The sequence below is a fragment of the Procambarus clarkii genome, chromosome 94, assembly GCF_040958095.1.
Source record: "Procambarus clarkii isolate CNS0578487 chromosome 94, FALCON_Pclarkii_2.0, whole genome shotgun sequence".
Classification (NCBI taxonomy): Eukaryota; Metazoa; Arthropoda; class Malacostraca; order Decapoda; family Cambaridae; genus Procambarus; species Procambarus clarkii.
Genome location: NC_091243.1, coordinates 5,593,210 through 5,609,561, shown reverse-complemented (window position 1 = coordinate 5,609,561; position 16,352 = coordinate 5,593,210). Strand labels below are relative to the sequence as shown.

The 16,352-nt window shown below is 44.3% G+C and overlaps 2 protein-coding genes across 8 annotated transcripts in view; one reads left to right on the top strand and one right to left on the bottom strand.

Moving 5' to 3' along the window:
* Gmd (GDP-mannose 4,6 dehydratase) overlaps window positions 1-4,380 on the bottom strand; it is a 31,100-nt gene extending 26,720 nt beyond the window's left edge. Inside the window, exon 1 of one of the 7 annotated variants that reach the window (XM_045729376.2) lies at window positions 4,242-4,380. Coding sequence is in view for 3 of the 7 variants with exons in the window: in XM_045729372.2 (XP_045585328.1) it covers window positions 1,259-1,369 (111 nt within the window). In the remaining 4 variants the exon portion in view is untranslated. Of the gene's footprint in view, window positions 1-760; window positions 849-919; window positions 1,379-4,241 lie in introns of those variants that run through there. The other 6 variants (XM_045729372.2, XM_045729374.2, XM_045729375.2 and 3 more) reach the window with 6 other exon arrangements.
* Window positions 4,381-15,336: 10,956 nt separating this feature from the next.
* Window positions 15,337-15,996, top strand: LOC138359978 (filaggrin-2-like). Its single transcript, XM_069319856.1, has one exon. It carries the CDS (start codon window positions 15,337-15,339, stop codon window positions 15,994-15,996), a length of 660 nt encoding a protein of 219 aa, XP_069175957.1.
* Window positions 15,997-16,352: the final 356 nt, after the last annotated feature.

Below are 16,352 nucleotides of genomic sequence, written 5' to 3'. Positions count from 1 at the left end.
ATATTTTCTTCTTAAATTGGGTGGAGTTAATTTCAAATTTAAATAATGACAAAGGGCTAGAAAAAGTGACATTGGTCATTGGCTTCCTTTGAAAATCTCTGCTGCCTATTTTTATCTTTAATATGAAATAAGCAAATTTTAAAGTAATTTTTTCCTTGTTCTACACATTATAATTATAGTATTGCTAAATGCTGACAGTTATAACTTATCTAATATACCAACTTAAGGGTTATTTGTGGGACCTGCCTGATATCATTTACTGCCTTAAGCAGAATGATAGTTTCCTACCTTGAGCTTAAAACTCACTGCCCTTGTGCCCTGTTCAAAAGTAAAATAAAAATGTATCTAATTTCATCCTCAGATTCCAACCTTGTGCTTCAAACTGACACTGTATCTTGTACTACCCACTTCCCCAATATTAGTACTTAATAACATATATCCTTACCAGTGTAATCACCTGTCAACTTTTGTTGTTGTTATCTGTTGATATAAAAACCTTGCTACAATGTACCCTTTCATCTTACCTGATATGTTAGATAAAGGACCTGCCCAAAACATTATGCGTGTTAGTGGCGTTGCATGAATGTAAAAATACCAAGCTTTTGTAATCTCACCAACCCATTATACCATATTGCAAATGAAATTATTATTATTATTATGATGGTGCAAGCAATATTTATAACCTTTCCTAGCCTTGACAAATTGAAGCATAAAAGCCTTGACAATTGAAGCATAAAATTATATTTCTGTAAATATTTACCATACATAACACGATGAAGGTACCTAGTTATGTACAGACAGTCCAAGTAGAGATAAGCTCAAGCCGCCCACCAGCCAAAGTTGCTTTGACTACAAGCGTTTGGATCAGTATTCTGCAAGACATGCAAAGCTACAAGTTTTACCCCATGCTATCACTAACCTGTCCAGTAATACCAGTCAGAAGGGCAACTTTCATAGGAAGACTCTCTGCCATAGCGAACAGTATAAATTTTAAATGAGGAATTCTTATCAATATTCAAGCAAATCGCGCGACCTTCCGCCGCAGCAAGATACGTGGCAATGGTTCCCGTTGCCAGATATGAGCTTCCTCAACTTCAATTGTCCTCCCCGAAAACACACCCGAATCGCATCAATTTAGAAGCAGATCACAACCGCATTCTAATTAAACGTAACTATATTTAAAATGTTTGATTTTTTCTTTGGAAGTTAAACATGGAAATAAGGCGAGTGATGAGGTAACACCACTTTGACGTGTCACCTGTTTGTTTACATCCCGGCGCCTGGCCAACCAAGCGATCTCTGTTGTAAAGAAGGCAGCCCAAGGACCTTTGATGTAGAGAAGGCAGCTCACCCTGACTGTCATTATCATTCCCCGATTGATTGATGATTGATAAAGATTAAGTCGCCAAAAATGTGGCACGGGCATGAATAGCCTGTAAGTGGAGGCTCTTTGGAGCCAGTACCGAGAGCTGATACTGGAGATCAACTATTTAGGGAAAATTTAGCGATATTTAGGGATTTAGTGATCAGTATATTTAGGGAAAGTACATCCATACAAAATGAGTTATAAGCAGAATGTTGGATTTCTAGATAAAGTTAGTATATACAATGCCTAAAGCCACTAATACACACAGCGTTTCGGGCAAGATGTGGGAAAAAAAACTGTAAAACCTAAGATTTAGATTTTTAGATTTTTTAGATTTTTAGATTAGATTTTTTATTCGGGTAAAGGTACATACATTGAGTTACATACATAATGTTGGACTTAAAGATAGAGATAGTACATACAATACCTAAAGTCACTAGTTCGCGGCTAACTTAAAACTAATTGAGATAAAAAACATGAATTGAACTGAATATATTTAATTCTCAGTTTTCGGAGCTGAGAGAAAGTAACTAAAATGAAAGTGACTTCGCAACACTAGAGGAGAGCAGGAATTGATGAGACTTGATAACATATAAAGATCCCAGGAGTATGATGAGAGTAGACAAAGAAACAATGATTAGTATGATGAACAGTTTAATGAGAGGCAGAGATAAGTCACGGAGCTGTGAAGAAATACGGCAGTGTGATGGTTGACAGTCCTCTACTGAACGAGCACAAACACCTGCAGGCAATTATAAATTCAAAGGACATATAGTTATCCAGAGGAACGTCTTCAAAGTGTGTAGGAAAGGAGCAGTAAGCAACAAGGGGCTAGATTCACGAAGTTACGCAAACACTTACGAACCTGTACATCTTTTCTCAATCTTTGGCGGCTTTGTTTACAATTATTAAATAGTTAAGGAGCTCCGAAGCACCAGGAGGATGTTTATAACAATAACAACAGTTGATTGGCAAGTTTTCATTCCTGTAAACTGTTTATTATAAGTAACCAAAGTCGTCACAGATTGAGGAAAGATGTACACGTTCGTAAGTACTTACGTAACTGCTTTGTGAATCTGGCCCAAGGGTGGTATGTTGTCGTTGTTGTTTAAGCTTCGCTACTTGGAACTTTTTGTTCCAAGTAGCACGGGCTATGGTGAGCCCGTAGCCAAGGGTGGTAAGGAACAGTGGTGAGGCACACCTCCAAATCGTCTCACGAAGGAGGACAAGGCGGCCAGGAGGAGCATAGAGCAGGTTCCCTCTCCACTATACGCATTAACCTACTGACCAGTACGCAAACACGGTGAGGTTTTTTTTTATTCGACCCGCCAACCGTGGCTCGTTTATTGTGCACCCCATACTCATCCTGTGAGTGGTGGTGTATTGTGCACCCCATACTCATCCTGTGAGTGGTGGTGTATTGTGCACCCCATACTCATCTTGTGAGTGGAGGTGTATTGTGCACCCCATACTCATCCTGTGAGTGGTGGTGTATTGTGCACCCCATACTCATCTTGTGAGTGGAGGTGTATTGTGCACCCCATACTCATTCTGTGAGTGGTAGTCTATTGTGCACCCCATACTCATCCTGTGAGTGGTGGTGTATTGTGCACCCCATACTCATCCTGTGAGTGGTAGTGTATTGTGCACCCCATACTCATCCTGTGAGTGGTGGTGTATTGTGCACCCCATACTCATCCTGTGAGTGGTGGTGTATTGTGCACCCCATACTCATCCTGTGAGTGGTAGTGTATTGTGCACCCCATACTCATCCTGTGAGTGGTAGTGTATTGTGCACCCCATACTCATCTTGTGAGTGGAGGTGTATTGTGCACCCCATACTCATCCTGTGAGTTGTAGTGTATTGTGCACCCCATACTCATCCTGTGAGTGGTAGTGTATTGTGCACCCCATACTCATCTTGTGAGTGGAGGTGTATTGTGCACCCCATACTCATCCTGTGAGTTGTAGTGTATTGTGCACCCCATACTCATCCTGTGAGTGGTAGTGTATTGTGCACCCCATACTCATCTTGTGAGTGGAGGTGTATTGTGCACCCCATACTCATCCTGTGAGTGGTAGTCTATTGTGCACCCATTAATCATATTGTGAGTGGATTTTTATTTTTTCATAAATTTTAACGCATATATATATGCGTTATATATATATATAACGCATATATATATATATATATATATATATATATATATATATATATATATATATAACGCATATATATATATATATATATATATATATATATATATATATATATATATATACACACACACACACACACACACACACACATCCCCAGGAAGCAGCCCGTGGCAGCTGTCTAACTCCCAGGTACCTATTTACTGCTAGGTGAACAGATACATAAAGGTGAAGGAAACTCTGCCCATTTGTTTCCGCTTCCGCCGGGGAACGAACCTGGACTCTCAGGGCTACGAACCCCGAGCGCTGTCCACTCAGCCGTTAGGCCCCCATTATAACTCAACCGGAGGGAAGGAACTGTCATGGCCCCGATTCATGCATAATTGAATGTAATTATCAAAACAAAGCACCAAGCCGGGAAGATTACATGGCATGATTCTTGCATAAAAAAAACTGGAATGTCAGCGGTTCCTGCCATATACACCTATTACTATACCAAAAATACGAAATGCTTCACAACACTATATTATATATCGACATCTTCACGAGAGACATCTCCCGTCACGCAGGGTGCAGTCGCACCTCCATAGATTTCCAGTTATCAGCTCTTGATACTGGTAATGGCTCAAAAGGGCCCACCACTTACGGGCTATTCATACCCGTGCCACCTTCTGGGTGGCTTAATCTTCATCAATCAATCAATCAATCGACATCTTACCTCTACTATGGTTACACAGTCTGAGTGGACGGGAAACTGGTGTTGATCACACGCACAGCGCCACGCAGACAGGGACCCGGCTCCAGCAAGTGTATACACAATCACTACACACTCCCCTCCCCCCTCCACCACCACAGGTGTTGGTGCTGTGACACAGGTGTCGTGGCAGGTATTTTTAGAATCAACTCACCGTCCACATATGGTGGTGACATCTTGGATCTTGGTGACATTCAGGATCTTGTGTAAAAAATTAGTTCTTGAGTAGGTTGTGTGGGGCCGTCAGCACGTCACCCCCAGTGTGGAGCCCCACCACGTCACCACCAGTGTGGAGCCCCTCACCACGTCACCACCAGTGTGGAGCACCACCACGTCACCACCAGTGTGGAGCACCACCACGTCACCACCAGTGTGGAGCCCCTCACCACGTCACCACCAGTGTGGAGCACCACCACGTCACCACCAGTGTGGAGCCCCTCACCACGTCACCACCAGTGTGGAGCACCACCACGTCACCACAAGTGTGGAGCACCACCACGTCACCACCAGTGTGGAGCCCCTCACCACGTCACCACCAGTGTGTCGAACTCCTCACCACGTCACCACCAGTGTGTCGAACTCCTCACCACGTCACCACCAGTGTGGAGCACCTCACCACGTCACCACCAGTATGGAGCACCTCACCACGTCACCACCAGTGTGGAGCATCACCACGTCACCCCCAGTGTGGAGCACCACCACGTCACCCCCAGTGTGGAGCCCCTCACCACGTCACCACCAGTGTGGAGCATCACCACGTCACCCCCAGTGTGGAGCACCACCACGTCACCCCCAGTGTGGAGCCCCTCACCACGTCACCACCAGCGTGTGGAGCACCTCACCACGTCACACCAGTGTGGAGCCCCTCACCACGTCACCACCAGTGTGTGGAGCACCTCACCACGTCACCACCAGTATGGAGCACCACCACGTCACCACCAGTGTGGAGCACCTCACCACGTCACCACCAGTGTAGGAGAGAGAGTCCTGGAAAATAACAGTTTAAAGACGTCATATTTGACGTTTACATAGACGTCAAATAACTTTGACGTCTATTTACCTGGGAATAGACGTAACCCAAAGTATATATCAGTGACATAGATGGGAATATTACAAACCACAAACTTGTAGATAATACTCAGATTTATGGTAAAGTGGGAAGGGAATTATCAGGGGGGGGGGGAAGTGCCAAGCCATTACGACTATATAGCACTTGGAAGGGGTCAGGAGATGGAGATTTGAGATGGGACGGGGGGAAGGAATGGTGTCCCAACCATTTGGACGGTCGGGGATTGAACGCCGACCTGCATGAAGCGAGACCGTCGCTCTACCGTCCAGCCCAAGTGGTTGGGTGGTAAAGGGGGAAATGAAAATGATATTGAGGCCTTACAAAGAGATCTACATGGTCTCCACAAATGGTCACGAGACTGACAAATGCTTTTGAATATCGACAAATGCAAGACCTTGCATATGGGGCATAACCTACATTACAACTACCAAATCAATACATTACCTTGCAATATATTGATAAAGAAAAGGACCTTGGAGTCAGAATCCGTCATTCATGGAAAGTGGCACAAGTGCCACTTTCAGGCAGTACAAAAAGGCTAACCAAACCCCTAGGAAAAATTAAGCGTACCTTTGACTTTAAGGAAAAGAAGGTAGTTATTCAACGGTATATTTTCTCTGGTACAAGTCACTTGGATTGTTGCATCTCATCTTCAGTAGGACATGGCTTCATAGGAGAAAGTTCAACACTGACAACAATAATAATTCCACAACTAAGCCAGCTCTCTTACCAGGACAGGTTGAGGGCCACAGGGCCACAGGGGGCCACAGGGCCACATAGCTACAGGGGCCATATAGCTACAGGGCCACAGGGGCCACAGGGCCACAGGGCCACAGGGGCCACAGGGCCACAGGGGCCACAGGACCACAGGGGCCACAGGGCCATATAGCTACAGGGCCACAGAGCCACAGGACCACAGGGGCCATATAGCTACAGGGCCACAGGGGCCACAGGGCCACAGGGGCCACAGGACCACAGGGGCCATATAGCTACAGGGCCACAGGGGCCACAGGGCCACAGGGGCCACAGGACCACAGGGGCCATATAGCTACAGGGCCACAGGGGCCACAGGGCCACAGGACCACAGGGGCCATATAGCTACAGGGCCACAGGGGCCACAGGGCCACAGGGCTACCAGACATGGCAGGAATGATCTCATCGAAACCTTCAACATACTGAACAATTTGGAGGATGTTGATCTGGACAACCTCAACATGTCAGATGCAACACAAACAAGGAGCAACGGTTTGAAGCTCAACAAGCCACAGTGTAGGACTGAAAACAGGAGATGCTCTTTCACCCACGGGGGTTATAAACCCGTGGAACCGCCTACCCGCTGAGGCTGTCAATGCCAAAACTCTGCTGAACTTTAATATCCAGCATGAAGAAATCATCAGGACAAATGTGGGGGACCTTTGACAAGCCAACGGCTTCCTGTCCTCGTCGAGGCCACTAGAGTGTTAATGGCCTTCAGGTAAATTCAGGTACAGTCTCATACCAGAGGAACACGTGAGCGGAGACGTGTTTGTGGCACAACCACACAGTGAGTGTGTGGAACCTTGAGGAACTTGGGTGACGGAACCATGCGCCCGTATACAGTCATATTCACAGCCGTGTACAGAGCCGTATACACAGCCGTATACAGAGCCGTATACAGAGCCGTATACACAGCCGTATACAGAGCCGTATACAGAGCCGTTACGGAACAGACCAAGACACACTGTTGACAGCCAGGAAGGAGTCACGCAGATATCAGATGTTTCCGGTGTTAGAGTTGCCAATAAGTGGCAAGAGTTCGAGAAAGACCTGGTTATCATGTTAAGTAAATCAAAAGTGACAACGTTTCAGTATGTCCTGCCCACTTATCACTATAAACTATAACAATATGCAATATAATTCAATATATAGAAACGGTTGAGCACGTTTCTTTCTTTACCTGATGTGTCTGTTCACCTAGTAGTGATACTTGTACCCCCAAGAGTTAGGCAATTGTTCGATTTTCCTTGCTGTAGGTGGTCAGTAATGGCCGGACCACAGGCCGAATTTCTGACCCCGCACAGGATGCAACCCCCACAACAAGGGGTATTAGGTGAAAGAAAATGTGCCCAAACATTTTCTGTCCCACCCGGGATTCGAACCCGGGTGCGCCGAGAAGGAACGCGACTGTACTACCGGGAACACCTCGTATCAATACAGATCAATGCGGACCCCTCGTATTGATCGAGGTACAGCAAGGGTCGAAACCAGGGCCCATAACTACGCGACCCAACAGATTAATCAGGCTCCTTCATATATCGATCTTTGTTGATAATAATAGATTAGCGAGCAGCATCATAACAGAAGACTGTGATACTTTTTAACATGATCTTGACAACCTCCAGAGGTGGTATAACTAGTTCAGTGATGAGCAGATGAGCACGAGTGAACACGAGTATACACGGTATAACTAGTTCAGTGATGAGCAGATGAGCACGAGTGAACACGGTATAACTAGTTCAGTGATGAGCAGATGAACACAAGTGAAGATACAGAGCGCCAGAGGCACACATTAACAAGACAACATAGTCAGCACATGCCAAACTGACCAACATATGGATGTAACACCGAGGAGAATTCTTCCTGTACTCTCCCATTTTACTCTAAACCATTTAAAAAAATAATCGCTTCTCAGGAGTTGGCGCTCCACCCTGAAAGCATCGGCATGCGAGTGATATGTTACCTATAATGTGCTACACATGTGCGTCTCGTTAAGTGTACACCTTGTTATAGGTATTTATACACTGCATAGTTACTGTCAGGATTAGTTACCTGTTGCCTGCCTTGTTGTGTCTCACTCTGTATAGTCACTATAAATACTTCTGTATACATTCTATAACAAAATTCAGTCGGCGTTAAGTTAGGGTTCTAAATATTCAACATAATATCTGGCTATGATGATGCTAGTTTACATTGGCAAGTATTGGATTGAAATGGTTGTGGTAGTAGAAGCAGTAGTTGTGATACTGTTACAACTCTTACAATACCTACTACAACTGTTGTTACTGCCCACTACTACTACTAGTGTAACTACTGGAAATAATAGTAACAGGGTCGGTCTATAAGGGCGACTATAATGTACAAGGGTACACATAACTAGCATAGTATACCCTCTAAAATAATATTTTTCTTTACAATTTTCTATGGAGAACGAAAACAAAAAATGACAATAATTACGAAGAGAAACACTAGTTCGAGGAGAGACTTGATTAAATATAGCGTCACGTCATTAAGAACTTTATGAAAGACTTGATAAGACAAACATCACCTTTGGTCACCCTGCTCTCAGTGAGGTGCACCGCTGGATCACAAGAGTTTCCCAGCCTGATTGGCTGATGGTGTAATGACGTGGGAAATCAGGTCTAAGACGTGGCCTTGACGCCACACAGAAGCACGCCAGCCCACTCTACACGTCAGTCCACTCTACACGTCAGCCCACTCTACGCGTCAGTCCACTCTACGCGTCAGCCCACTCTACGCGTCAGCCCACTCTACGCGTCAGCCCACTCTACGCGTCAGCCCACTCTACGCGTCACCCTACTCAAGACAAAGTTAGAGAAGATTCAGAGGTATGCCACCAGGCTAGTCCCAAAACTGAGAGGTCTGGGCTACGAGGAAAGGCTACAGGAGTTAAACCTCACGTCCCTGGAAGACAGAAGAGTAACGGGAGACATAACCACCTACAAAAATTTCAGGGGAATTGACAGGGTGGACAAAGATAAACTATTTAGCACGGGTGGGCACGATCGAACAAGGAGACACAGGTGGAAACTTAATACCCAAATGAGCCACAGAGACATTAGAAAGAATTGCTTCAGTGTCAGAGTAGTTAACAAATGGAATGGATTAGGCTGTGATGTGGTGCAGGCTGACTCCATACACAGTTTCAAATGTAGATATGATAGAGCCCAATAAGCTCAGGAATGTGTACACCAGTTGATTGACGGTTGAGAGGCGGGACCAAAGAGCCAGAGCTCAAACCCCGCTAGCACAACTAGGTGAGTACACACTCATCGAGTGTACCTCACACAAACACACACACACACACACACACACACACACACACACACACACACACACACACACACACACACACACACACACACACACACACACACACACACACACACACCAAGTGTCCACCATACACACACATACACTCACACCGCTGTAAAAGACACGTGTAGAACACTCGACATACAGATGTGAGTCACAGTGATGACGAGGCAAGCTGGGGGTGGGAAGCCCCCGCCCCCTAACGACCGGTGACTATCAGCATGTTAGCTCCTATCATGCTATCAACATGATAGCACTATCAACATGATAGCTACTATCACTTCCGTTGCAACAACACTCATTTTTATAATTAAATGTATAAAAGATGTAGCTGTTTATCTGTAAAGTGTTTAGTAAGTGTGAAACGTCCTCACGCAGTGTGGAGGCTGCGGTGACCGTGGGGCGGGTGTCACGTCACTCTGGCAACACCGGCTCTCATGTCACCTGTCTACCTGTCCCATGTTCAGCTGGGTTGTGTGATGACAGTCGTTATGGGACAGTTCTATGTTCTGTACCTACGGCGTCTACGCTGTGTATTCACCTAGTTGTGCCTGCGGGGATTGAACTCTGGCTCTTTGGTCCCGCCTTTCAACTGTCATTCGACTTTTTTACACACACACACACACACACACACACACACACACACACACACACACACACACACACACACACACACACACACACACACACACACACACACACACACACACACACAGGAAGCAGCCCGTAACAGCTGTCTAGCTCCCAGGCATCTATTTACTGCTAGGTGAACAGATGCATCAGGGTGAACAAAATTCTGCCCATGTGTTTCCGCCATCGCTGCGGATCGAACCCTAGGACTACGAATCCCGAGCGCTGTCCACTCAGACACCAGGCTCACTCACCTAGTTGTGTTTGAGGGGGTTGAGTTCTGGCTCTTTGGTCCCGCCTTTCAACTGTCAATCAACTGATGTACAGGTTCCTGAGCCTACTGGGCTCTGCGAAATATACTGGGCTTTATGTGTGTACTCACCTAATTGTACTCACCTAATTGTGCTGACGGGAGTTGAGCTTTGTCTCTTTGGTCCCGCCTCTCAACCGTCAATCAACAGGTGTACAGATTCCTGAGCCTACTGGGCTCTATCATATCTACATTAGAAACTGTGTATGGAGTCAGCTTCCACCAAATCACTTCCTAATGCATTCCATTTACTAACTACTCTGACACTGAAAAAAATCTTTCTAATGTCTCTATGGCTCATTTGGGTACTAAGTTTCCACCTGTGTCCCCTTGTTCGTGTTCCACCCGTGCTGAGAAGTTTGTTTTTGTTCATCCTGTCAATTACCCTGAGAATTTTGTAGGTGGTTATCATGTCTCCCCTTACTCTTCTGTTTTCCAGGGACGTGAGGTTCAGCTCCTTCTGCCTTTCCTCGTAGCTCATGCCTCTCAGTTCCGGGACAAGTCTGTGATTCTGTGTGTGTGATTCTAAATTTATCTTCTTTACAGGTTATTCTCTTGCTTTGGTGATCCCTTAAATTATATCAACATCACCTGCTCTTGAACTAAAGGGACATCTTTCCTCCTAAATCTGCTTCCAGCACAAGAACTTTATATTTTTGCCTTTCATTCATATCTGAACTAAAAATCTTACTAATACCCTTTCTCTTCTTGGTGTAGAACTACTCGTTTTCCGACACTCCAACACACCCTAGTAACCTGGGGGGGTGGGGAGGTAGTGTTTTGTCCAGGGGCCAGATTCACGAAGCAGTTACGCAAGCACTTACGAACCTATACACCCTTTCTCAATCTTTGGCGGCTTTGTTTACAATTATTAAACAGTTAATGAGCTCCGAAGCACCAGGAGGCTGTTTATAACAATAACAACAGTTGATTGGGAACTTTTCATGCTTGTAAACTGTTTAATAAATGTAACCAAAGCCGTCAAATATTGAGGAAAGATGTACACGTTCGTAAGTACTTGCGTAACTGCTTCGTGAATCTGGCCCCAGCTGTGTAGTTTCTCTGTGGCCATCTCTTGACGGCGGTCAAGAGACGTGGAGTCCCCCCTTGCTCCTCTCCCCCCTCACCCTCCCGACCTACAATTCCTCCCTCGCCTCTCTGCACTCTCTTTCCTCTGCCTTGCTCCATTTTCCTAGTTATTTCATCCTTATTCATATATTTTTCCAGAGAAAATCTATGAACGCCTTCTATGTCGCTGAGAGCTCTATTTCATCTTAGGATTCTTTGTGTTTCCTTGTTTGTTAATATCAGCTTCAGTGTCCTAATTAATTATTTGTTTTATTATTTTTTACTCTTTGAATTTGCCGTTTTCAGAGCAACTTCCATAATTTTGCTCTTGTTCGTTTGTAGATTTAAATATTTCATCCAACATGTTCTATTACCTTGTTGCTTTAAACGACTTGATGCCATGAGTTCCAGTTCTTTAGGGTACTACCCGTCCACTTGAGTCTACAGACTTCAGAAACTTCAGTCCTTAATTACATCCTCATTCCTCGTGTTGCCTTTAGCCCTTCTCGCATACTTGCTACATTTTGCTTATATATCTCTCATTATTTACCTCTACATTGCAATTCTTGCTATAATTGTGTGATTTTTTGTTTTCCCCTTAATTTAGACGACCTCCTCTGACGCTGTTCTCAGTGTCCCTCCCTGACACGGAGCTTCTGTAGTTCTCCAATTTCAGCTAGTTTCCTCTCACATAATTCCTTGTTCCTTACAGTCATCCCTCATATATTCCAACTGCATCTTCCATACTGTAACTGGATCCTTCGCCTGCTTGTGCATTTGTTCCTGCATATCAGCACAATCTTGTTAACCTCTGGCCTCCTCCTCCTCCAATGTTGTCGTACAGTTAACTTCCTCTCTCTCATGTCGTGCTGTGTCTCCACGCGCTGTACTTTCCCTTCTCATGCTCACTTTATGCATTACATTATTAAAGTCCGATTGGTAGACTTATTTGGCCATGGTCTTACCAGCACACACCCTTCTAGTGACATCTGAGGTCCTTTGTTCAATGTCACAGCGTTCACATTACAGGGTCGACATTGAGGGGCTTCGATGCAAGGCAAGCCACGAGAACAGTGTCCTCCGTGAAATTATACTGGTAGCCAAAGGCAATATATATATATATATATATATATATATATATATGTCGTACCTAGTAGCCAGAACGCACTTCTCAGCCTAATATGCATGGCCGGATTTGCCTAATAAGCCAAGTTTTCATGAATTAATTTTTTTTCGACTACCTAACCTACCTAACCTAACCTAACCTAACTTTTTCTGCTACCTAACCGAACCTAACCTATACAGATAGGTTAGGTTAGGTTAGGGAGGGTTGGTTAGGTTTGGTCATATATCTACGTTAATTTTAACTCCAATAAAAAAAATTGATCTCGTATATAATGAAATGGGTAGCTTTATCATTTCATAAGAAAAAAATTAGAGAAAATATATTAATTCAGGAAAACTTGGCTTATTAGGCAAATCGGGCCTTGCATAGTAGGCTGAGAAGTGCGTTCTGGCTATTAGGTACGACATATATATATATATATATATATATATATATATATATATATATATATATATATATATATATATATATATATATATATATATATATATATATATATATATATATATATATATATATATATATATATATATATATATATATGTAAATTTGAGAGAGTGAGGGAAAGAGCGTTCTGGAGAGGATAGTGACCCATGTGAGAGGACTCAGCAGGCACCGGTACTCGTTGTAGCTGAACTTCTCATTCCACAAAAGCCTTCACCACCAAGGGGATGATGTCAGTGATCCTGCTGGCATGTACAAGGACAATTTTCTCAAGGATCCTCCCAAGCGCAACTTGGAGGACAAGCGGAAGCTGTTTATTATATCACACGAACCGTGACTGTCGCTCTGGCTTGACTTCTCTCAAGGTCATTACCCTCTCACAGACCATTATCATCCCGATGGTTTCATCCACAGGTACGTTGGTGAACAGCGACTCTCCGACCAAACTAAATTCCAAAGGGTAACGAAGGACACTACAGCCGAATTGAAAACGAAGGTAAACAGGTTGATTGAAACTGTGAACGCCAAGAAATCCGGACTCCACCTGCCAAAGGTTACCGGGGAATACAAATCTGGTTATTCGTATGGGAATGTCAAGACCCACAAGCCTGGAAACCCACTTCGGCCAATCATCAGCCAGATACCCACACCCACATACAGACTGGCTTAGCGACTCAACTGCCTGCTGACTCCTTATGTACCTTGTGCCTTCAACCCGAAGACTCCAAAGGAATTCGTTGACTTACTTAGATTTAACAGAGCAGAAGAAATTGTTAAACACATATGGCAAAATCTTACTAAAGCGACAATACAAGTCATAAATACTCATACTCCGCCCAAGTAAAACAGAAACAAGTAACACTTAGTGGGCCAGCCAGAGGCTTAGGGCCCGCGCAGGAATATCCCTGCAAAAAAAAAAAAATGACTTACTGCGGAGAGCACGGGCCACAGGGATAAGAGAGTCTTTGGATGTGGAGTCGCTGTTTACCAACGAACCTGTGGATGAAATAATCGGGATGATAATGGACAGTGTATCGTGATCCGGCTTGTGCTCCTCTTGACATACCAGAGAACATACTGAGAAAGTTACTCCAAGCCTGCACTAAAGAGGCACCCTTCTCGAGTCCAGATGGGCACACGTATAAGCAAGTAGATGGGGTCACCATGGGTTCTCCCCTAGGTGTACTGTTTGCGAACTTCTACATGGGTACCATCGAGCAGAGGGTCTTAGTTGACATGGGCTTGAAACCCCGCCATATACTGCACGTATGTTGACATTTTTATGCAGGTACTTGATGTCGGACGTCTGCAGCAGCTGAAGGAGGCATTCGAGCAATATTCGGTGTTAAGTTTCACTTACGAGATGGAGAGCGATGGGAAGCTGCCCTTTCTAGATGTAACAGTTATGGAAAGGAATGGTGGCTTCCACACTGCAGTCTACACTAAGGAAACAAACATAGGAATGTGCCTTAATGCCAATAGTGACTGCCCAGACAGGTACAAGAGGAGTGTTGTCAACACTTACGTCGACCGGGCTCTCACTCACAGCTCGGGTTGGAAGCAAGTTGATGAAGGACTCTGTAGGATAAAGCAGGTCCTAATCAACAATGACTTCTCTAACGGTTATGATGAAGACGTCATAAAAAGAAAAGTGAAATATCATGCAACCTCTGAAGAGTCAACTAACACAACACTTGTAACCCCTATTAGACTGTTTTATAGGAACTTCTTTTCGACGGCTCATAAAACGGAGGAAAGTGTCCTGAAAGATATTATTATTAGGAACGTTATCCCTACAGACAAAAATCAGAAGATGCAATTGACAATTCACTACAAAAAAAAATAAAAAAACGGCCAACCTACTCATGAAAAACTCTCCAGACACCAAACAGAACGCCTTTAAATAAACCAACGTCGTATATGCCTTCACATGCCCACTTGGGGACTGTCAGCCCCAAAGATCTCAGTATATAGGCAAGACAACAACGTCTCTTTCTAGCCGATTAACAATGCACAAACAACAGGGCTCCATCAAAGAACATATAATCTCCTCTCACGACCAGACCATCACCAGAGAAATATTATCAAGCAACACAGAAATCATCGATAGATACAGCGATAGCAGGAGACTCGACATCAGCGAGGCACTACACATCAAAAAGTCAACACCAGCAATCAACAGCCAATTAACACATAACTATATTCTACCCACTGCAAGACCCCGAACCAACATAAAAGCAGCAAGAGAAAATATGGGCCAATAGGCCTTCTGCAGTTACTTCCATCCTTATGTTTTCATACCCATTGATTCATGTGTGCAATGTACCAGTCTGTTGCTGGTGACCGCCAGACCCAGTCTGTTGCTGGTGACCGCCAGACCCAGTCTCTTGCTGGTGACCGCCAGACCCAGTCTGTTGCTGGTGACCACCAGACCCAGTCTCTTGCTGGTGACCGCCAGACCCAGTCTGTTGCTGGTGACCGCCAGACCCAGTCTGTTGCTGGTGACCGCCAGACCCAGTCTGTTGCTGGTGACCGCCAGACCCAGTCTGTTGCTGGTGACCGCCAGACCCAGTCTGTTGCTAGTGACCGCCAGACCCAGTCTGTTGCTAGTGACCGCCAGACCCAGTCTGTTGCTGGTGACCGCCAGACCCAGTCTGTTGCTGGTGACCGCCAGACCCAGTCTGTTGCTAGTGACCGCCAGACCCAGTCTGTTGCTGGTGACCGCCAGACCCAGTCTGTTGCTGGTGACCGCCAGACCCAGTCTGTTGCTGGTGACCGCCAGACCCAGTCTGTTGCTAGTGACCGCCAGACCCAGTCTGTTGCTGGTGACCGCCAGACCCAGTCTGTTGCTGGTGACCGCCAGACCCAGTCTGTTGCTGGTGACCGCCAGACCCAGTCTGTTGCTGGTGACCGCCTTGACTGGTTGAAAACGTTTCAACATCTTTTCCAATTTCACTTTGGTTTTTCCGCATATCTATGATCAGTGTTGTGTAATCGTTAGTTTTATGCATGCATTTATATATATATATATATATATATATATATATATATATATATATATATATATATATATATATATATATATATATATATATATATATATTTATATATTATATTATATTATATTATATATATATATTATATATATATATATTATACATATTATACACAAAATCACATAATTAACTTTAAATTAATTGTAAAAATGTAATTCTACTCTAATCCTTCAAGCTAGTGTACAGAACTCGTGCAAAAGATCATTAACTTTTAAATCACTACAATCTTGACAATACAAGTTCAGTCGTCACTGCCAGCTTTAAAGAAATAAAGAGAGTT